The 24,238-nt window shown below is 42.6% G+C and overlaps 1 protein-coding gene across 2 annotated transcripts in view; it reads right to left on the minus strand.

Moving 5' to 3' along the window:
• Nucleotides 1–24,238, minus strand: part of LOC118419749 (soluble guanylate cyclase 88E-like) — a 40,709-nt gene extending 16,471 nt beyond the window's left edge. Inside the window, exons 1-4 of one of the 2 annotated variants that reach the window (XM_035826312.1) lie at nucleotides 23,923–24,238; nucleotides 19,589–20,525; nucleotides 3,380–3,540; nucleotides 2,544–2,673 (exon numbers count right to left, since the gene is read on the minus strand). In XM_035826312.1, coding sequence (XP_035682205.1) covers nucleotides 2,544–2,673; nucleotides 3,380–3,540; nucleotides 19,589–20,383 — 1,086 coding nt within the window. In that variant the 5' untranslated portion in view covers nucleotides 20,384–20,525; nucleotides 23,923–24,238. Of the gene's footprint in view, nucleotides 1–2,543; nucleotides 2,674–3,379; nucleotides 3,541–19,588; nucleotides 20,526–23,913 lie in introns of both variants that reach the window. The other variant, XM_035826310.1, reaches the window with a different exon arrangement.

Genomic DNA, 24,238 nt, shown 5'->3' on the forward strand with positions numbered 1-24,238 from the left:
CAGCCGGCTGCGGTCGCATCAGTACCAGAAACGAGTGGCACTGGAAAATATCCTACCAGTAGATACTTTGATGATAGTATGATTCATCGGCTCAGAAATGACTGTATAACAGAGTATCTACTGTATAAGAAAGTTCTTTATTCACAACAACACACAGCATTTTAAAGAGCCGGCGTTTCGTTCACCTTCTGTGGCGTGGCTGCAGTGCGAAGTCGAACCAGTTATTATTGCCCTGAGAAAGGTGACAGACGGTCATTGAGACGAAGACTCATCTGAATACTGCGTGAGCTTGTGAATGAAGAACTTTGTTACATAGTAGATACGCTTAAATTGGATGTCACTAGACAATCATCAAGGACGTTTTCTTTTTTTTGGAAGCCAAATTGTTGATTTTTTCACCAATTTAACACCAGAGTTGTTTTTGTATTCTTACAAATGAACTAATATGTACCGGACAAGGACCACCACGATAGGACAGTTATAGTTGACCGACGTTAGATTGTTCATGACAGTAAAGGCGCAGTGCATTAAAACTAAGCAAAGCTGACAGTACTAACGGGAGAGCATTATGTAGCAGTGTTAACATGCAAATATGGTGATGCCGCGCTGTGGCAAAAACACGAAAAATAGCAGGGGCATAACAGAGGCCGAATGGCAGCAACGACAATAAAAAAAACGCAACATGTTGCAATAAGATACTGATGGCGGATGCACACAGTAATGAAAATAAATGTTTGGCGACAGCGAGCAAACAAAGCACAGCATACCTATGTCATATTGATACAAAATAGCCATTCTACAACTGTCTTATCATAGTGCTTAATAAAGGCATCCTTGTCACTTAACGGCCAAGAGGGTAACCCCTCCTGCGATTGGCTCGGCGTTTCTGGCCGTTGTTGTAGGACCAGTGTGCTCAGTGTTGTGCATAAGACCAAAACATCACGGATTTGTATAAAACGGATTCTAAGCTGCTGCTTCCAACACTGGATATAATTCACACTTACCAAAACTTCCAATTCTGTATCTCCAGTCAACAAATGTCTGCCATATATATCACTGGACAGAGTAAACATCCGTGAACACAGAACCAGATTTCTTTTCGAGAAGAGTAAAAGAAGCAATACATATCAGGGTATCACATAACAGTAATCTCTGAACAGTAACGGGGACGGTACAAGCTAAGCTATCGTGCACCATTGATCCATTATGTCTACGTTATGTATGCATGAAGTGATTTCAGTGACAGAAGGAAGCGGTGGACTAACTTGACTAACTGAAAGACTGGAGTGGCAGAGTACAAATTCTACCCAGTGTTGGAAGTTTCAGTTTAGAGTCTGTTTTATATAATGACTTCTACACACACACAGAAGAACTCCATTCTAATTACTGTATTGTACTGTCACGCAAATTTCATTTTATGAATTACACTTCAAAAGGTATTCATTGTCGCCTTTCTTAATTAAGATAACAAAACGAGAAATTTCTCTTCATTTGAAAGATCGATCACTACGAGCCTCAGGGCAGTTAAGTACAGATTTCCCCTGACCCCATTCTTGTACCTAAGTAAGTTGGAATAGTACATAGCCCTGTGACATAAGCGCAAATGTCGTAACACAGTCATCTACCTCAATTTTATTCACATTCCTGTATGAGACCTCTCCGCAAAATGCCATCCATAAAATCAAGTCAACGTGACAGTACAATCAGAAATTAAACGGTAATTAGAGTTGTTATTAAACACGGTGGTACAATAGAAAGGAAACATATAACAGATACTTGCACTACAGTTGCACCATCGAGTACCACATTTTAGGAAATGGCACACGTTCTTGTTTCAGAAAACGATCACCGGAACAGACAGAACTAAAAACCAAACTCGTGTCACTTTCAGGTTAACGACGGATGAAACGTGATCTTGGTGAGAGATTGAACTTGAAGATCCTTCAGCCTTTCCCAAGATGAATGACCCACTACTTTCGAAACGTAACCTTACATCTTACCCAGACGGGGGCACTACAGCCTTCCTGGCACCTTTGACCCTGGGAAATCCAATATGGCCGCCATAACTGGAATTACCCTTATTGGAGCCACGCGTCTGTAAGGTCACGTGTCGAGAGTAGGGGGCAACTCACCTTGATGAAGGGGTTAATGAAAATTTGATTTATCTGATTCTGCTTTTGAACAAAGTTAATATGTTTAATACATTGATATATTTTGATATATTAACTGTCCTCGCGAAAGAATTTGCGATACACTACTAAAATAGTGTATTACAAATAATTTCCCAAGGGCTAATTGCAGGTAACATGAAATGGGAAAAACAAATAGTGTAGAACAGTATGGAATACGTCTATCCTGAGACAATGTAAGACGAAGGATCCCACCTTTTTTAAATGTGTGGGTTCTGTGATGTTAGGAGGAAGGTAGTTTTTTTATCATGACAACCATTAGAACATCATCTGCTTTATTAACCCTCTGCTTTGTGTTCGAACTAACACTGATGAAGTTTAACGCTAACAGACAAGTTTTTTGGGAAGCCTTACCCGTTCGTATGACACCTCCAGACTGGCCATGTGATGTGTTCCCGCCATGACCAGCTCGCGACTGTTGTCGTGCATGCTCAGGTCGTTGATGTACAGGCCCAGCTCCAGCATCTCGTTCGTGTTCTGGATACTGCAAAAAAAGAGGTTGGGATATGAAAGGAATAGAACTGTAAAGGATACAATGTGTGGCAACTTCTACATACAGAACAGTTTAACTACATGAGTTCCTAATATCTTAAAAATCAAAGAAACTAATCTATTTGACGAATTATAATAGTATAAAAAATCAAACTAGCGTTCTGTGCTGCTTTAGGACAGTATGGTATTGTGTCGTTTTTGAAGGAAACCACATTGTCTTTATTACGTCGATGAAGATTAGACATCCAGGTAATAAGATACGCCAAGTAGCAATTAATCAAGTAACTGGATCATATCCAGTTGCTTGAGTAATTGCGAATATTGTCTTTGTTTGTTTTGCTCAGGTCGTTGTCATTGATGTGCACTCCATCCCAGGCACCTCGTTTGGGTTTGTACGGTGATAAAAGGAGATGGAGAACTGAAACCATTTTGTGTTTGTTTGTTTGTTTGTTTGTTTGTTTATTTTCTTAGGCCGTTAATCTAGAAGCCCCACTCATGCATGTCGTTTATCTATTGGGTGATGGAAAATGAGTAGCCGAAAAGTTTATTTCTTTCGAATATTTGTTTTCAGGTTTGAATGTACATCTGAATTGACAAATGAGTCTAAAGTATAAAATTTGAGTTAGTCCATGTGCAGTAATTTATTTGACAAAAGTATTTGTAGATTCCGCAGCAAAGTTTTCCGTCACGATACTTACAGTGGTGAACAGAGGAAGATGACACAGTCCCAGTCGGGCATGTAGCGCATCTGGCCCCGCAGGTGAAGATGTCGTGCTGCCGGTAGAATTCCGTTCTGGGTCGGACTCCTCACACAGTCCAGGGACACCAGCTCAAACACCACCTGTTGGAGCCTCAAAACCTACGGGAGAAACCACAGAATCAGTCGGGCACGTAGCGCATCTGGCCCCGCAAGTAGAGGTGCTGTGTGGCCGGTAGTAGCCCGTTCCGGATCGTACTTCTCACGCGGTTTATACACATTGGATTAGGCCCCACACAATGGAGCTCAGAACCAAAATTCTTCTATTTGGTTGGTGAGACCTTTAATAGTTAAATCTTTCTCATACCATAGATCTCGGATGTACCTTATAAGTTTGGTGATACCTTAGATGGAGCTTCGTTCTACCTTAGATACAGCTTGGTTATACCTTTATACTTATAACGTTATAGCTACTTGATTATACCTTATATTGCAGCTTGGTTATACCTAGCTGGCCTTTGGCGCATCTTGGCTATATTTTAGATGCGGCCTTGTTATACCCTAGATGTATAGCTTTTTGAAGACCTAAGCCTGGCTCTTGTTCACAAGACTACCGACTCACGAAAGTTTTACAACCGAGTCCATTCTAACCTTTCCAATCGCCACGTACACACCGAGATCGACTATTAACCGATGCGGTCGGTAGAACTCATTACCCCAATTACTTAATCCCTAACTGCCTATGTCAATCATCTCTCGATGAGAGAGGTACCCATCTGCACTGTGCTGCTAGATTATGGATTAGTCGACCGTAATTTTGCCTGATCACACGTTATCCCCGCCGTGTACTCAATAACCCCGCCTCAGCAAGGTGATAGCTAATTATAGCGCCCACTCTCATTGAAATGAAAGCAAAGTCCTATCACCAGTCTTTCACACATGATATGAGCCAAATTACGAACACCATTATTGCTTTCTTGATTTTCCCACATCACCTGTTTAGTCTCACGAATAATGCAACGTGACATTATTGTTTGATGGCATGTAAAAAGTTACAGCCACGGGTAGGATTTCACCTTTTGAAAAGTGGCTGTCACGTGAGAATACATTAAAAATACAGCCATCAGCCTAAAACGTCACAACTAAGTTTCGAGAATGGTTGGTTGGTTAGTTGATGAAGCAGGCTAGCCAGGCCTTTTAAACTCAAGTTTGATCGCTCCTGTCACTGTTCCTCTACTCTTGTACTCTGTGTAAGGTGGCTAATGCAATGTCGCCAAATTCAGTAACAAATGTTACCATTTAAGTAAGATGGTCGTGACATTTAAATGTGAAATACAAGTATAAAGGTGACGTTTGAATGGCGGTTGTAACATTTAGTCAAATACAAGGAATTGCACTCTTAATGGCGTTTCATATTTTTATTGCTTCCCAAAGAAACAAGAAATGAGTGCTTGTTGTCACTTATAACCAACCTCGCCGGCCAATATGTTTGACAGTAATGACTGTAACATCCGTTCGCCTTCGCATATTTGTTTCCATTCTGGAAGCAAATATATCCTATTTCTATCCAGTTGCAGAAATTGAATTGTTTTTAAACGTTTCTTAGACATCAGTCTAAGAAATATGTTCATTTTCTTTACGAAAGTAACGTACAGTAGGTATGCCTAAAAATGAGCTGATCTATTTTTTCAAATCTTGTGTCGCTATTTTGCACGTTTCCATGAGAAAAACGAGCCTAATGTCTGATGATGTACAATGTACTTTGCCTCTGTGCAGCATGTTATAACGCAGTATTAAGATCCAATCTGAACATAATAACTCACACGGCTGCAATCTTCACGCACCGGCAGGCCATCAGTTTCACACCACAGGGGAGCTCTTCAAAAGAGGAAACATTTGCGTCGTGACGTGTTGCGGATGACCTAACCGTTTTAACAGACTCCGTGCCCATGTTTCACAATCAGACGTGACAGGCGGAGCAGAGGTGATGTGTTTGACCTCTGGAATAGCCCTGAATGCTGCCCGGAACGTGCGGAACAACCATTAAAGGCATTACGGGCAAGGCAACATGAAATGTACACTGACCCTCGTGTTACGTCTGACTGTTCATGCCTATATGGATGGCTCTCTGTATATGATATGATCAAAACGACGCCTTGAAATGACGGGAATAGTCGCAGATTCTATTGAGAAGACTGAAGGAAATAGAATTGTCTACTTTTGAAGTCTGGGGATGAGCTGAATATAAGAAGAAGAACTTTATTGCGCAACGATCGTACACGGTACAATGTATGGCAAAAAAAAGAAGAAACAAACTTATCATCCTAATTACTAAAACAAGTATCAAACATAGTGCATATGCAGATTATGAATATAGAATGAAATTGGCAGCCTAATTTCTAGAACAATAAGAGCTAGCCTAAATCATTGATATTGTATTACAATCGAGTGGGGCTAATTATGAGTTTCGGCATTATAGGACAAGGAGTAGGAGGACAACGGTCGGGTAAAAGTTTTAACTATGAAGTGCCAAGACTATCATTTAAGCGCATTTCACACACAGCCGACTGACTTTCAAAGTGATTAAGGATCCTGAACTCCTATTCACACTTTCGGTTCGTTATTACACATCTACGTACGTACGTTACTGTAGGTAAGTTATTGTAGCTACGTATATATATACATTAGTGTAGTTACATACGTTATTTCAGATACATCATTATTATTCAATTTACATTCGTTGCAGGTACGTGACTGTAGGTATATCATCGTAAATTACATCATTATAGCAACATTAGTGTATGTACGGGAGACTAAAACGTTAACTGACGTCACGGTTAACTGCAAAACTAAATGATGACATCATTTATTTCATTTCCGCTATCTACATTACGTGGGAGTCACATCTGAGAGGACAAAGATTCCTTCCTTGATCCTCAACGCATCTTTTGGGCTTTCTCCGAGTCAGCATGGCGACATCACAGCTTCAAATAGCACAGACGTTACCTACATGTGCGCACAGGGCGGGGGAGTGTTTCCAGGACACGGGAAAGGTGGACGTAAAAACACCCATTACTAAAATCATCTGCCTTTCGTTCCTAAACCTCATGACGTTCAAACGCCAAACTACCGTTTACCTAATGTTTTCTACCATGTATACATGTATGTAGTGATGTACGTTAATAGATTTATTAGATGTAAACTGTATCTCTGTTATATCATATATGACCCCTACCTCCTTCGTGACCTCAATGAAAAGCAGCCTGCAGTCAAATTGGAGCTTCTCGTGAATAAATAAACGTTCAAACAAACAAACCGTATTTCTAGCAATAAAGGACGCACCCCAGATGAAGTGCACATCCACGATTTGGGACTCATCGCACAACCTTAATGCGAGCTGAGAAAAGCCACAATAAAGTGTTATTCATATGATAGAATACTTAACATATATGGCAGGCTAATATGATAAACCATGTAAGAGGACTTAAAGTATAAATCATTGTGCATCCAGCACATCAGATACATACCGCGGTCAGTCACAGAGCAATGATAGCACATGTACATCATACGATACTCTAAGCAAAGATAATTGCTCTCTAATGAAAAGGAAGGCAGAGTAATCTCCAATTAATCTCCAATCTCCTACGGCAGCATAAGATAGTATCAAAAGCTGCCAGAGGAGTAAAGCCGGCCTTTGAGTGTGTATGTCATACTCCTTGGCCCGCTTTGATACTATCTTATGGCACCGCAGTATCTGCTTGGAGATTTAAGGCAGAGGACTTACATGTACTAGTAAATCTACCTAGAGCTAGATAGAGGTACCTTTACCCACTTCCTTCGGTACACCAATTCAATGATTCGTCCCCCAATTTCCTTCCCTTCTCTGCAATCACATATTACCACATGCAAGTATCATAGTGTACCGAATGTGAGTAATCGAATGACCTAAAAGCCATAAAATCATATATATATGCGCGCCAGTTTCATCCAAGACACAGCACGGACCCATGGCCCCGAGCGGCACTGCGGAACCCTCTGTAGAAATGACACAAATCATGGCGCAGGGTTTAGGCCGTCATCTGCCGTGACTTTAAAAACTAGCTACCCATCAGAGAAGGCCAGTGTGGAGGAATAACTCTCCTGAACATGTATGCGGGCCAGTGCAATGGCCTAGGGACAGGGCTGTGCATTTGGGAAGTAGGGGTTCAAACTTACCCCGACCGGGCCATATAGCGAGGGTCTCAAAATTGTATATACTGTTTTTTCTGTGTGTGTCTGTCTGTCTGCTGTCTGTATGTGTGTGTGTGTGTGTGTGTGTGTGTGTGTGTGTGTGTGTGTGTGCGTCTGTACTGTGCAATCAAAACACCTCTTTAACTGCCCGTTCATAAGTCAAATGCATTATCCATATCACGCCTTCATTCTAAAAATCGTCAACAGGTTTATTTTTAGTGACTACTACGTGTTGCTCAGACACGATCCCATCAGATCCACAGCAGGATAGACAACTTCCTATTGGCTGCTGTGTGACTGGCCGATAAGGGCTTCGTCACCATCAGGGACTCAATCAAATCCCGCTCTCCTATTGGCCACCCTAAGGCTATGATGGCACCATCATACGCAAGACGTCCTCTGGGAGCCAAAAACCGATGGGAGCGTGCCAATAATTTTTTTTTTTTCTTTTTGGCAGAAAATCTGCTTCCATTATGAGTTCCAAATGACTGTACACTCCGAATAGGTTATACCGAACAATGTATTATTCATTTTTGTTCTTACACATCTTCTTCCTTGATTTTGGAATTCACTTTTGCATTGTATTACATTAGTATCCGTTTTCCTTTTTTTCAATTTCCGACATGCTTATATGTGCTCATTTTATAGCCGCTTTGTACGATTTACATTGTGGTCGTTTTTATGTTGTTGTTTTTAGGGCCCCGGTGGGTGGGGTAACTGATGAAAAATGACGCGCGCGCGGATGTAAAATCAACATGGCCTAGATCTGATTGACAGCTGAAATTGTCTGCGTTCAGGTTCAGGAAGCTACTGTAGCTATTAGCCAGCTATTCTCGTCTTATTAGGTTATTATTCCCCGTGAGAAAAAGTTCAACATCTGCAGCTGTTGATGGTTTGACGTACGTCTAGCCTTACAATGATATCGCAATGATATAATAATGTCTCTGTTGTGGTCTGTAGTTAGCCCAGTGGGGGAAAATGTACAATAAAAGTCTTCTCTATCCAATTACTGTTCTTTGCATTACGCTACCATGCAGATGCTTATGAACGAAGAGAGCAGAGTTATGAAATATTGTGTTCAGTCTGTCAGAGCGAGCGATGCTTTTGACTGCTCTTTCTGTCCTTTGTCTGAGTGTACTGGCGGGGGTTTCGGCCTTTTACACCTGGATGAGGACGAGGGTTTCAATCCCGAATGTTGTCTCTTGACTTTTTTTTGCTTTTTTTTTTAGAGAATGAGTTGTAGTCTATGATACAAGACCTTAGTCCTGTCACACACGACAATGGTCGATTTGCATGTAATTTTTAACTGTTAAGTTATGTGTTGTTGGGGCCATTTCTTACCTGAATGTGGCTTACCATAGCACATCACACTGCTGAATGGGGAAGTAAATTTGAAGGAGCAACATAGAAAAAGTCACATTTTACTTCTCGGATCAAGGAGGTTGAATTGGCACAGGACTGCCAGCAGGACAAGGGTTAACAGGTTGTCTCCCATCCCTTATACTTATCGTAAAGAGCCAGACACGGTTTTCCTTAAACAGAGCCTATTGAGCATATCGTCTGTCTGCCTTAGAACGGCCAGTGGAAGAAGAGCTTTCCAGTCAGCAAGCTGACACTTGATACATTTCCCATGAGATGGCGTACTTTCCCATTCTGTCGGATGTAATGGCAGTGCACGTTGAGAACGTGTACTTGGACATCAGTCCCGGCTAAGCCCAAGTGTAAGCCGGTATAACGCGAGTGCTGAACCTCTTCCCTGGTCATTTGTCTTCTCTAAGCCGGGGATGATGGTCTGGAGCTGTCTGAGCTGGGGAATCCCACGCCGAGGCGCACGGGCGGCACATCACGTATTCCGTACATTTTGTAAACATGTAGAGGTGATACCGAGACATGCCCAATTTGCGAGAAGAAACGCAATACGTCCGTATCATATATTCTCAAGCTCTACTTTCATTTCATTGATGCAAACGTCTGCCAATCAGATATTTATAGAAGTTACATCACTCGATGACTAAGAGGGATAGGGATGAAGAGGGTTAGAATGTTAGCGAGACATTGTTACATGTCACCATTATTATCATTATTACTGCTAGTATGTTTCGTTTGTTTGTTTTCTTCGTTGTATATGATACTTTTGGGATAAAGTTGTTTACAGTGACACATTGCCATTGTGTTTGCTGTGATTTTTTTAAAAAGCGTACGTAATGACGCGGTCGTAATAGGATGTCGTAGAATCATTCAACAGAGTTAGGTAGAAAACGCCGATAACGATCTAAGACGCTAAGCTTTAAAACTGAACCTCGTAAGGCATTTGCTTTGGGTGACTTTGTATCTAGTGTCTACTGGACTCCATAAGCTGGTAGAAAATAGTAGAATCGATTTGGCCAAGTAGACTGAATGTTGTACCAGAGGAGCCATTGGAGTGTAGTTTGCAACCTAAAATATCTGTCATGTCTGATCAAGGATATTATCACCTCTTTGATCGACAAACGACAAGCTCTCAACTTGTCCTACGTCCTATCACAATCTCAAGTCTGACCTTTTTTTATTTGCGGCGACACCATTCACACCACTCACTTCCTGACACTCCACTGACAGTGTAGTCAAAAATATAAGTACGGACACACAAGAACGTAGGGAACAGACACACCGAAATCAAAATAAAACTCCGTTCACTAAAATAGACAATGTATCCCCTACACTAACGCTAGTTCACCTTTATCCACGAAGTATTGTATATCCATCATGTAAATGTAAAACGCGAGTATCTAAGGATATTACTTCGATGGAAGTATGATACTGCAATTTGAAACCACCGTCCGTCGACGTAATATCTATAAACACATCGTTAAAAAAACGGTTATAGGTTACCCCACGAATAAAGGTGAACAATCGTCAGCGACGTGTCCTCAGGCTGTCTCTGCGCATGACTTTTCTAGTTGCATATATATCCAGCCAGGAGCACGAGGTTATTCTGCACAGAGGTCAGCCCGGAACTATCCATTTCTAGGCAATTGCCAAGAGGAAAACAAGTTTATTGCGCCCTGTGTTGACCCCGGCATAACTAGTCTTACCAAGGCCGATAGGTTTTCCTTATGTAAATATTTGATCAGCTAACAGTTTTTTAATGTACGACCGTTTTATTTGCTCTGCCAACATTGTTAGTCGGTCACTGATCTCTCTGACTCAGTATGTTAATGTTACTAGACAGTAGTACGCAAGTTGTCGCAGTCGGGGGATTCGGTCAGTGGGGTATGCCGCTAGCTAGGCGTACGGTTTTGATGCCGTAGACTTCCCAATCAGACTGTGATAGTTTTCTGCATGTAAATATTGGATCAGTGATCAGCTTTTTTAATACACAAACGTTTTATTTGCTCTGCTAACATTATTAGTGGATCGCTGATCTCTCTGACCCACTATGTGAATGATACACAAGTTGTCGCAGTCGGGGGATTCGGTCGTTGGGTTGTGCCGCTAGGTCATAGATACCCGTACGTACGGTTTTGATGTCGAAGAATTTTCAAGCAGGCTGTAACCAATAAGGTTGCCTTTTACTAATCTCCTTGCCGTAACAGAACAAAAATGACAGGCTATATAGCCATATCAGCATATCAGACAGGAATCTGATATGCTGATATGGCTATTTCATTACTAACAAGACAGATGTACAAGATAGAAATAACACAAACTGTAAGGTTTTTTAATAGCTTTATGTAAGGTTTTTAGCTTTCATAATAACGTATTGACGACATCATCAGACACAATTGACGTCATACCAACAAAGGTATCTGTCTATTACAGACTCTGATGACGTGATATCTAACAGTTACTAATATTCTCCACAAGCCTTTGTGATTACGGTTGAGGCTCATGTTAGCAATCTGCCACCAGAACTCGTGCTGTGCGTTTGATTGCAGTACTGAGTACACGTGCGCGTACATGCCGAACGGCGCGTAAAGGCCGGTGTGACAGCGATCTCGCCCCCCCGGCGATCTCGCCCCCCCGGGGGGCGAGATCACTAGCGTTTTCGCCCCCCTTTAGCGTTTTCGCCCCCCCCCCCCAAGAGCAGCTGGCTACTACATATTACAGGTGCGCTACCTGGTACTATACTGCACCTGGGGAGTAACGTACTAGTATATGGTGTGTTACCTGGTACCTATATGGCACCTTATTACCGTACCGAAAGATGTCACACCTCGAAAGTCGATACTATACTGACATACTAACATTTCCAAAGCACTAACAAAAACACAGGTGAATAATAGTTTCTCATTATAAACACTATCTACGCGCAAGTTGATATAGCTGTTGCTAAATGTTACACAAACACTGGTAAAGTACCAGTCTTAAGAAACACGGGTAAATGCATCAGTTCCTAAATACTAGAAAAAACAGTCATGTTGGAGGTGAAGATATCCCTTGGCCAGGTGCATATACCAAAATGTGCGTTATTCTAATTAATAAGTAATATTTGCATAATTAATAAAGACATTACATAGTTCTTTTGTGGTCACTTCATGGTAGAGACTTCATATTGGAGATATATAGGTTGCTTGAGGACAGGTGAATACAATGAAATACATCTTATGTCAAGACTCAGGTATATGCAATAATGGGAATTCAAGGGACCAAACCCTCCTTGTCTGAAACAAGTTCAACTATCTTATTACCATGTAATTACGTTAATATTGATACTATGAATGGAGTTATGTATCAAACTCGTGTACTTATATCATTCTGAAACTACATTTTGTGATTTATACCAATCAACTTCTAAAATGTCATGTAAACCCGTTTTTTTGGGGGGGGCGAAATCGCTAAAGGGGGCGAGGTAGGGGGGCGAGATCACTAGCCGGGGAGGGCGAGATCGCTAGTGATTTCGCCCCGGGGGGGCGAGATCACGGGGGGGGGGCGAGATCGCTGTCACACCGGCTCACTTCTCTCACCTTTCAGCTTCAGGGCACGCATTGATACTTACATGTATATATATATAGTTTCACCAAGAGTAAAATCGTCATCGTTTGCATTCTTGTTTACACCACGTCTTATTACGATAAGGTAGAAACTCTATGTTGAAATCAGTGCATTTGGAGCTGAAGCACGAAGCCCGGCTGATGGAAATTAACCTTACTCAATGTGTAACAGATTTCGTTGTGGCCAAACCTACAGTCTAGAGTAGCTTTGTAGGTGGTCTGTATTAGGGGTGGGTACCGGTACAGAAAATTCAGGTCCAGGTCCGGTTCAGGTCCAAAGGATCAGGTCCAGGTCCGGACCTGAACCTGGACCTGATGCAGTATGACTCATACCAATGGTCCATTTCACTACAAAGAAATCTGTTTGGTGGAGTATTAGACTTACACTGGCGTTTCAGAATCCTACAACGCTAACTACACCTGTACGATTGACTGTAAGCCTTGGTAGAAATTACTATAAACTCTACTCTACTTCACTCTTGTTATTTTCTTCCACCTGCAAGCGCCAAAACGTGTGAATGCCTGATAAAATAATCTGTTAATTTTCTAATCGGTCCAACATCCGGTCCACCTAATTTTTTCAGGTCCGGTTTTTCTGGACCGGTCCAATAAGAAAAACCGGTTTTGTACCGGTACGCTGTACCGATACCCAGCCCTAGTCTGTATCATGCGGTTGCGTCCCTTGCTTTGCCACAAGTACAATGCCTCGCTTACTACTGTATCTTATCTTATCTTATTATTGTAAGGCCTTGATTTCATTTCGTTTAACATGATTTACTGAACTGGTATCTATAATGACTTAAATTGATTGTTTCGTCTATTGTATCAATATTGATTGAATGCATGTTGTATTATGATTGTGTTGGTATAGTGTCCATGAAAACGTGTCCTTGAAAACGTGTTTCACCACACCGTCCACTGTTGTGGAAAAGCATAATAAATAGATAAATAAAGCCCCTGTCACACACCTCGGATTCCCACGATTCGGCTACAATCACCCCCAAACTTAAGGTCGGCGCTGGGTTGGTAGTAACCTGGAATCAACTGTATCCTAGCTTCATTTCGCTCTCCTAATCGCATCTACGCAGAATAGAACTGACTCTTATTTTAGCAAAATTTACAGTTTATTTATTTATTCATCTCAAAACGGATGGGTAGCCCCACAACTTTTGAAAGTTGATTCAAAGGGGGTCCACAATATATGTCAAACAAAACAGTCGGTTGGTGCAGACGACATTTTAAAGACTACATAGTAGGCAACCTTGCAAACTAACTCCCAACCACAGACAAATTTGCTCATGACTAACTTCCAACCATGGTTTGGAGCAAGTCGGGAGGCCATGGATGGCTATATGTGACAGCTGGAGATTAAAATAACACAACTGTTGAGCCAGCATAATGTAAGGGCTGTTGAGGTGAACTGTTGAGCAGGGGGTAGGGTATAGTAGGATAAGAAATAAATGAAGACAAAGTACCAATCTGAAACCGTTTATTTTCTAACTGGATCAATGGCACACAACTATTTGTATTTCAATTTTATTCAATGAATTAAAATACACCGTGCCCTTGCAGAGAAAGAAACATTGCAAAAAAAGTTTTAAACTAGAGTTCCACGAACACATACCTTTGCCAAATAAACCAGGTTTGTTATGTAGAATGTGTTACTCATTACATTTTATTTTATATGCCTGGAGTTGGTTCCCATTGCTCATACAAATTAGATCCCTATTTACATAATAATATTAAATTGTATCAAGCATCACTTAAGTTATCAGCATACCAAAAATCATGATGATACTTTCATCCTTCTTGAAACCGGCTCCTGCAGTTCAAGGAAAGACGTTAGCGGACCCAAACATACACCTCTTACTCTCTGCCATCTTTTTCAGTTACATATGTGACAAATTTGAAAGTCCTATCACTGAATGCAGTGGATTTATCAACTTCCGTCATTAATTATGCAAATTAGCTGTTACTTTGCATAACTAGCATCTCATTGTGTAAGTTTTTACTTAGGCTATCTACATACCAAAAATCATGACGATCCGTCAACACGTTCATATTTTCCCATTAATTATGCAAATGAGATCATCATCTGCATAATTAATAATGTATTGATATTTCTTTCTTTCTCAGCTACAAATGTGACAAGTTTAAAAGTCCTATAAAGGAATGCAGTGGATTTACAAACTTTCCTCATTAATTATGCAAATTAGCTGTCGATTTGCACAATTAGAATTCCATCATGTAAGTCTTCCCTTCGGCTATCTACATACCGAAAATCATGACGATCCGTCAACACGTTCATATTTTCTCATTAATTATGCAAATGAGGCCATCATTTGCATAATTAATATGCATTGATATTTCTCTCTTTCTCATCTATATATGTGACAAGTTTGAAAGTCCTATCGTGAAATGCAGTGGATTTATAAACTTTGTTGCTGATTTGCATAATCAGTATTCCATTATGTACATTGTTACCTGGGCTATCTACATACCAAAAATCATGACAATCCATCAACACGTTCTACAGTTATTCTCGTCCAAAGTTTGAAAGGAAATCGGTGACTGCAGTTCCAAACAAGCCGCTAGGGGGTCCAAACTTACGGCACTTACTCTCTGCCCCAAGGGCTATCTACCACTAAAAAATCATAACCACAGCATGTCCAGAACACGAGATATAAAAAATTGAGGTTCTGCTGCAGTACCTTAGCAAGCCCCTAGGGGGCCCATTATCGAACTTGACCTTCGTTTTCCCGACCCCTACCCACCTACCAAATATAATCGGGATACATTAAAGGCTTCTCGAGTTATGCTGTTAACAGACAGACACACAGACACACAGACACACAGACTCACAAGCCTAAAACATAACCTTAGCCATTCTGGCAAAGGTAATCAAAATTAACAATTTTGCAATTTTTCCGCTGAAAACAAAACATGATGATAACTCTTTTAAACAAGACATACATCTGTGTTGCCTAATGAACGTTGACTCTACAAGTCAGTGTGACATCATTTAGTGATTACGACGACCTTGACCTCTGACCCTTCAAACCCACCTTACCGTGTCACCGTTCGGAACTGTTTGTTTCCACATGTCTGTAGCGTCCACTCGGAGGTGGGGCGGCAAAATAAATACAACCGTGCACGTGGCAGAGAGAAGTGCGATTGCAAACAAGATTAGATTAAACTAGAGTTCCTCGAACACACATCTTCGCCAAATAAACATTCTTTATCGAAGGTCGTTGTTTTTGAATGATTAATGTATGTAATTATGGCTATAATGGACCGGATAAGCACCAAATACAGCTTAATACGAGATGTTAATATAGCAAAGCTGGATGTAAGGTCTTTAGTTAGGCTAGGTTAGGCTAGGTCTTTAGTTTTATATAAGATTTCACTCTACAAAATGTACATTGCAGTCTTTTCGTAAAAAAAGAAATAATAAACAAACTTTGAGTGACTGGCCTATATATTAGATAATAGGTCATCTAAGGGTTACCTAAGGGTCGTACGTAAGGATTGTTACGGCCCCGCCTTGGTGAATGTTTGTGTCCATCTCATGAAAATAGTAAGTAAAGTTTTGCAATCGCGAGTTAAGTCAGAGGTATTTTACACAGTCTACCTGGCCTGGCTATCACGTCAGGCTACTCAGATCCCCCCATTCATAGCCCCGCAAAGACAAAATAGCTGATTGACAGGCATAGTAATTGCTAATCTCCAAGTATTAGTATATTCATAAGCCTTACTTAGATCCTCCTCTACAACCTAGCACAAACCGAGACAAGATACGATACCACCCGCGTTCTATGACCGCACTCGTACAACCCGGAAGTATATGATATTGTCGTAATCGGTTGCACGGAAACCCCCATGCAGTGTGAAATCGAGGCCAAAATCAGGCAAAAAGAGCCAGTTTGAAGGCCAACTTTGACTCTTCAAATCTCATCCTGAAATAGTATTTGAATCATTAAGCGTACTGTATGCGATCGAACAACTCATGAGGATTACGTTGGCACCTTTGACAGCCTGATTTAGCCCACCGCGATGTTTTAATCTTTTTTTACGTGACCATGTCTTATGCCTCAAACGGGCGGGCGTGTAACACCCTGCCATGGCATGACGATTAGTTCTGCTCCACCTTTGATTTGTCTGTGCTAAGACCCGGAGGGCAGGGGGTTAATTTGGTGTGACTGGCCCTTGTCAGGGAAAGGAGATCAGGCTTCTGCTTCTGTCTGAAGGGCTTGAATGATAAATGAAGATTAATGGTCCACACATTAGTGCTGGACTAGGGTGACAATGGTGCCAGTGTCATGTTGCACTGCACACCACTTTTGTAAGGGATGTGGTTCTCTCCATGATAAGAATCCCAAAGTTATTATATTAAGTAGATCGCAATTTACATAATTAGCATCTCATTATGTTGATAATCACCCTAAGTACCTACCTACCAAAAGCAAAGAATATCCATCAATCCCCTCTGCAGTTATCCTTTTTAAAAGTTACAAACTATAAGACCCACTGCAGTTCCAAACAAGCTGCTAGGGGGCCCAAAATTACACCATTCACTCCTAGTCTCAACAGCTATCCACCACTTAAAAATCATGAACATGGCACTTCTGGAAAATTTAGGCGCAAGCTTTGATGCTCACTTGCAGTACCAAAACAAGTCGCTAGGAGGCCCATTATCGAACTTGACCTTCCTTTCTGTGTCCCCTACCTATCAACAAAATATCATTAGCATCCATGTAGAACATCTCGAGTTATCGTGTTAACAGACAAACGCAATTACATACAAAGCCAGCTACAGCACCATAGGTAAAAGCTAGCTAAACCATTCTCGCACATGACAATCCTTTACACAACCGCTACACACCTGCCAAATATCGTAGAAATCGCCCAGCTGCATTTTGAGTTATGCTTCTCGAAACAAACCTCGAAAAAATACAAAGCTCGCTGCTGTACCGTAGGAAAACGCCAGGTAAACCATTTTCAAACTAGGCATGCCTTTCGACAACCGCTACACACCTCCAAAAAATCAAAAAGTTCCATCCACAATTTCTCGACTTATATGCTGTTGACCTACATACAGACCCAAGTAAGCAATCTTCTGGCGAAGATAATAAGAGCATGATTTTTGTGGTGGTAAGGTTGTGTGGTGTAACCGCGGGATGTTGGCCCGGAATCCAGAGGACCGGGCTCCGAATGATACTGTAAATGCATTTAAGTTCGCGGGGATTTGATTTCGTGGTAGCGGGAAAAAGGTCTTTTCGCGGTGGTTTTAATTTAGCGGTAGCACCATACACTGTAGAATCTTAATGCCCTGGAAAAATAACATAAATCCACCGCGAACATTTCTGCATTTACAGTATCATGCTACCGATCTTTTCCCCTAAGGAAAGGCATTATACACGAGTTTCCTCACTCAACCCAGGTGTAGAAATGGGTACCTTACTTCGGTTGGGAGGTAAAAGGCGGTAAATGGGCTTCACCTCCCAATACTGTGGGGTTCCCTGGTGTAACCGCAGACTGTTTGTCCCGGAATCCAGAGGACCTGGGATCGTATCCTGTCATGCTACTGATCCTTTGCCCTAAGGAAAGGCATTATACACGAGTTTCCTCACTCAACCCAGAAGTAGAAATGGGTACCTTACTTCGGTTGGGGAGGTAAAAGGCGGTAAATGGGCTTCACCTTCCAATACCATGGGGTTCCCTGGTGTAACCGCAGACTGTTTGTCCCGGAATCCAGAGGATTCCCGAATCCTGCCATGCTACCGATCCTTTGCCCTTAAGAAAGGCATTACACGAGTTTCCTCACTCAACGCAGGTGTAGAAATGGTAACATGTTGTTTCGCAACAATGTCAGTTGACAACCGTCAGTTCGCAACAAGGCAAGTCTTTTCGCAACAAGGTACAAGTCGTGGCAAGTTCGCAACATTTGAATGTTATTAATCTTGATAACCTAATAGTATTAGAAATCGTATTCCTAACATAATTAAATGGGTACCTGACTTCGGTTGGGGATGTAAAAGGCGGTAGAAGGAGAGGGATGGGCTCCGCCTTCCAGTACCGTGATCTAGACACAGTGGATAACAACGCACTGCCCCTACGGCCAAGTGGACTACCTTTACTTTTACCTTACCTTCGGCGACAGATTGCCATATCAATATCAGCAATGAGCGAACCTTAAATAAAAGATCTCTAGTTAATCACAGGTGGACGCCACTCTCTTACTTTATATATCACATTAACTTAAACATTTCCATAGCGTCCATACATGTAGATAGCGATCATCTCAAATACCTTTTATATAACCCTGGCATTGTAACATTGCATTTATCACATATAGTACGATTGTTGTGCTTGTAATAAGACATAGTCTGTCCCTGTATCTTTAAAGCAATTCTCTGCCTTACATTATTTGTCTAACCTCTTACGTTAAAAAAAACTATATGTAAACGCATTTACTTTTGATGGTAACCTTTCCGAAGTATTTTTATTGTACCTCTACCATGACTTGCCCTTCATAACAGCCTGCGGCCAGTTGGGTGCCACTGTTTGTACTGTATGTCTTTTTATAAATCACGTCAAAACAAAGCAAGGCAAATCAAATCAATGTCTGCCCGGATGCTATTCTATTTGATATACCGTGGCTCCCATGCTGGGTTGCTGAGGGCGTGAGAATGAGAGGAACGGGAAACTAAATAGTATAACCTAGTTCGAAAAACAAACCTCATGTATCGGTAAACGTAACCTTATTTCTGTTATTGTCTATTGTATTGTTACCAAGGCTAGTCCTTGATAATAGCCTCCGGTTAGTTGGGTAGTCCTGGCTGTATTTCTCACTATATGAATAGCCGAATAAATCAAATCAAATCCACCAGGCTAGCGCAATGTGTCTGTACATGGCCATTCGTCTGGTTGGTTGTATACACCCGATGACTGGCCTAGCATTCCTAGATCGGTACAAAAATAATCACATTATAGTAACATTTACTTACATTTTCCCATGTGAAGTCCATCGGAGGTCTGCGAATGTAAAATATGTCCGTGACTTTCTCCGCCCTCGCGAACTCCTCCTCCCCGAACAGCTCCCTCACTTTCTCCCCGACGTACACAAACTTCATGTTCCTCTGGAAAACCACGCAGAACGGAAACAGTTTTAGAAACCTGAGAGCGGGGACTTGTTCTTCCACTGACAGAGTCCGTATGCACTTGATTTTAGGTGGAAGGTATGCGCTATTGTCGAAGAATAGTCTGAAGACCACGTGGTACCCGCGTCCCTCCCGAAAGTCTTTCAACTTGACCATATTTATGTCGAGATTGTAGAAGTCTTTGGCTACTTGTGACATCTGCCCGCAGACGTAGTTGGAGTACCCTGTCCGGCAGCTTTGGTAATGCAGCGTTAGCCCCTCGTGGCTCTCCTCCTCGCAGTAGAAGGACGGACTCTTCATCTTTGGGTAACTAAACCTCATCATCTCGTGAATGTTGTCGATGCCGTGAACGAAGTCTCTGAAATGGCGGCCGCTGACGCGCACCACCCGGTCGTACCCGTAGTGCGACCAGAAGTTCACGAAGCAGGTACCGAAGAAGAGCAGGAAGTCTTCGGTGGACTTGTCCATGACCACCGCCGAGCAGTTTTCCGCCAGCCGCGGGAGCACGTCGTCCTTGTACACCCGCTGCGTGGCGAAGACGGTGTTCTTGAAGCCGGAGAGTTCCAGTATCTGCAGCCATTTCTCCTCCCCGTATTTCTTCCGTACATAGTGTTGTACGCTCTCCACCAGCATACCGTACATGGCGCCGAGTCGTGTGGGAAACACTGACTGCCTCCTGTCGTATCACCCGGCACGCCGCACATCCGGGAAACTACAGCAACGGTCGTGCCCCCAGGCTGTCAATCACCCACACAGGATCAGACGAGAGTGGGTCTTCCTAGAACTAGAAACACAAATCACGTCAGATTACGTTAATTACGTCAGATACGCAACAAGCTGGAGCTTAGCACGGCTTTGGATTGATCACTATATCGTCCAATCCCCTCGCAATGAGAGTAACACTATATAATGCATATCTTATTTGCACTTCGTTGTGGGTATACTATGTCACCGTGCTTACTATATATTTCTAGGTGTCTGTCGAAACACCCGATTTACAAAGCGTGCAAGAACGCGGTGTATATACTGTTTCTCTTACGCTATATACGGTACATAATTCAGTTGCTTGTACCATAACAAATGCCCCCGCAGCAATTTAGGCATAGCGAACACTGCGTGGTGCTTAAGTCATAATTCGCGCAGGGTTTGCGACAGAGCACGCTGAATTTCCCGCGAGATAGATGCGCTGAATTAGTCTACATACATGAAATTCATCCCCTCCTCTTGATATGGACGTTCTGGACATAAGCGACAGCCCCGCATAAGACAAAAGTCGTATGGTGTAATCCCTCTACTACAAGCCAAGCTATCCGTCACGAGACTGAGCTATGGGCAGTTTAACAGCCTGTTGATGGATGCTTCCCAAGCAGAGGTTAGGTTCCGGCTGGGGGTTTGACTGCTTTTAGGCGTTTTCATCAGGCTTTCTATTTTATCAGGTCCTATTTTTGAACGCCAGCCAAAGCTGACAAAATAGAAAGACCGACAAAAACGCCTAAAATAACGTCAAGAATCAACCTCTGCTTGGAGAGAATTAAATCGATGGAAAGGTTTCTCCTGTGCCAAACATGCCTTGCTTCTAATTCTGTTGACAGTTTTCACTTCGCTGCGCGCCTGTACCAAAATGCTCGTGCCCACGCTGTTCGACGGTATAACATTATTAAGTGAACACATTTTCCACCCATTTGTCTTGTTTCTGCGCTGATAACATTAACAGGTGCGCACATGAAGGACGCCCTCCGACACAGCAACCAGCAATATATTCCAATTTTGAGCTATTATCACCTTCGCTCTAAGCGACGCAAATCCTATTTTACGAGGAAATCCCCCGTAGCCGTAAGCTTAAGCTATGTGATTTATCACGTAACAACGGCGGACGAATATCATGTTAAATGATTTATAGCTGTCAAGGCCAATGTGAGAATTTGTGTCACGGCTTTCGTTGTAAAGTATCGCAAAAGAAGTACTGTATTAAACGTTCAAACCCAAAAACAAAAGGTAATTTTGCTATAGATGTTCAGAAAGTGTCTATACATGTTTTGTACGAAATGATAGGATAGACTGTTCTGTCAAGCTGGCATGTGTTGAGCCACAAATAACCATGCGGGTCACTTACATGTACATGTACGTACGTCAGGGGTTCTGTCTGGCCACATGCCAAAGCGAGGAAGCCTCGTCCTAAGGAGCCTTACAATGCCTTGCTTTGTACTTCATAACACGTCTTTAAACGCTTAAGAAAGCCAACCTGGTTTGGAACTTGAGCTTGTGTAACGAGAAAATCCCTAACGTACAGGAATGTTAAGTGTTAGTTGTATCAAGCTCAATCCTATAAGCAGAGAGCTTTTTCTAACGGCCTATCTGTTTAGCCGGATTTTCTTATTACTGTAAATGCAGAAGTGTTCGCGGTGGTTTAATGTTCGCGGTTTTCGCGGTGACCACTTCATCGCGAACTTAAAACCACCGTGAACATTTTTATATTATGGTATTAGACTGCCGTCTGTGGTGTTACCGCGAACTTAATGCCACCGCGAAAAGTCCCTTTTCCCTCTACCGCGAAATTAAATCCCCGCGAACTTAAATGCATTTACAGTACTACCGTCCCGGCAGGGCCGGGCGAAGTAATTGTATACGTAGTTTCCCTGGGAACGTAGTCTCTAGGCAAACTCCCTTCCTCGGCGAACTCCGTTCCCCGGCGTTAGAGAAACTTAGCTAACTTTGAAACTAGCGAACCAGCCCCCACCCCAATGAAATAAAAGCCAGCACGGCTCGAAGGCTGCGAATGAGGCTAGTAGAAACTTTGCCGCGTGCGCTAATGTGTTTGGGCGGGCGTATAACACTTCCAGAACCGCAGAGATACGAGTAAACTCTCGGTGGTATGGTTACCAGGATAGAAAGTCCCTTGAGACATTACTGAAGTGGTCTTTATTGTTCCACTGTCATGGATCAACGCAGAGGGTATGCATACACTCCTCGACAAAAGCACTCCGGCACTTTAGACCATTAGCGGCCGGATGAACTCGTTGCAAAATGTTAAGGAAAAGATCATGAGTGGAATCTTGGCACCACCGCGTCGTCTGAACTTTCCAGAGAATCGTTTGTGTTGGACATTCGGTGGGCCACACTACTACTGTCGGACAGTCTATACTTACCCTGGATATCAGAGTACAGCACTAGCCGGCCAAGGGCTTTTAACGGGGCGGGCATGTTGCTTGGGGCTCGGGAAAACCCATAGCCGCTGAGCGCTGTTCTCTGGCAACCAGGGTAGTCTATACTGGGTCACAAGCTAAGGTGTGGAAAACTCAAGTGAAGACTTTAACCCTTATCCTCCCGAGGATTTTTGTGTGCATATCTAACCCCCTAAGCTGATTAATTAATCAGATCAGTAAAATCTGACCTATTCTGTGCCGCTGCTACTGCTGATTTACTTCCCCAATCTATGCGGTTTGCTGCGGTATGCAACATTAAAGTGAGAAATGCCCCGATGCCTTAAAGATACTGGGCCCACATACACGCTTTATATAATTGCAACCCTTATAATATGGGCTCAGCATGCAGGACAAGGTGTTTAAGCTAATCCGCCGGATGAACTGCAGATGAGCCCGTGTTCACACGATTAGCCAGTGGTGGAGAAGATTGGTTTTAAAAAGTCACGGTGTGCTGATACACCACGTAACGGCATATCTAGATCTGTGCGCCGGTTGCTTCTGGTGACGATATTTTTGACGATTTATATGACACTGTATACGGCACCGCTAACTGTATCATAATAAACGAAAACAGTTACCATACTCGGCAGTGACCTCTCCCCTGTGAGCGTTGCAGTAACATGGATGCCAGCTGCTTAAACGGCAATTTTACAGGCCAGCCCCTCGGCTCTAGGTGCAACATACCCCCAAAGGAATTTCACCATAGCACCCATCCCCACTCATCCCCCATGTTGGCCAAGGAAACGAGAAACGGACATGTACAGATCCTAGATCCTGGAAACAGTCTGACATTACATTAGTGCTAAATGTCACGGACATTCAACAGTTGTCAGGCAGAATAGATCATCATGGACACTTTGTCACGCTCACGGCCGTTATAATCATGTGACACATAATACAGTTGTGACAGGATGATCCTAGTTGTCACGGGTATCCAACGTTTAGTTGTTACATAATAACGGAACCTACCGTGCTGACCTGAGCACACCCTCCCCATTGCCGCCTGTCGATGACCAAGAATGTACCAGTTTGCTGTCGGGCCGACTGTCGCTGTGAGGAGGTCAAAACAAGCTACTTGTTAAAGCCGCACTGGTCTAACCGAGTCTTTTATAAACACGCCACACGTACGGAACCCTTTCTTCCTGCAGTAGATATTTTGTTAGCTGGTGTCCGACAAGTAGGAGAATCCTGTAGCATCACCGTGGTCGGCCACAAACAAGGCCGAGCGCACGGGGTTAAATTTAGCAACACGAATGCCACTGAACGCCTGCTAGGGGTATCGGATGTGCGGACA

This window comes from Branchiostoma floridae, chromosome 7, assembly GCF_000003815.2.
Source record: "Branchiostoma floridae strain S238N-H82 chromosome 7, Bfl_VNyyK, whole genome shotgun sequence".
NCBI lineage: Eukaryota > Metazoa > Chordata > Leptocardii > Amphioxiformes > Branchiostomatidae > Branchiostoma > Branchiostoma floridae.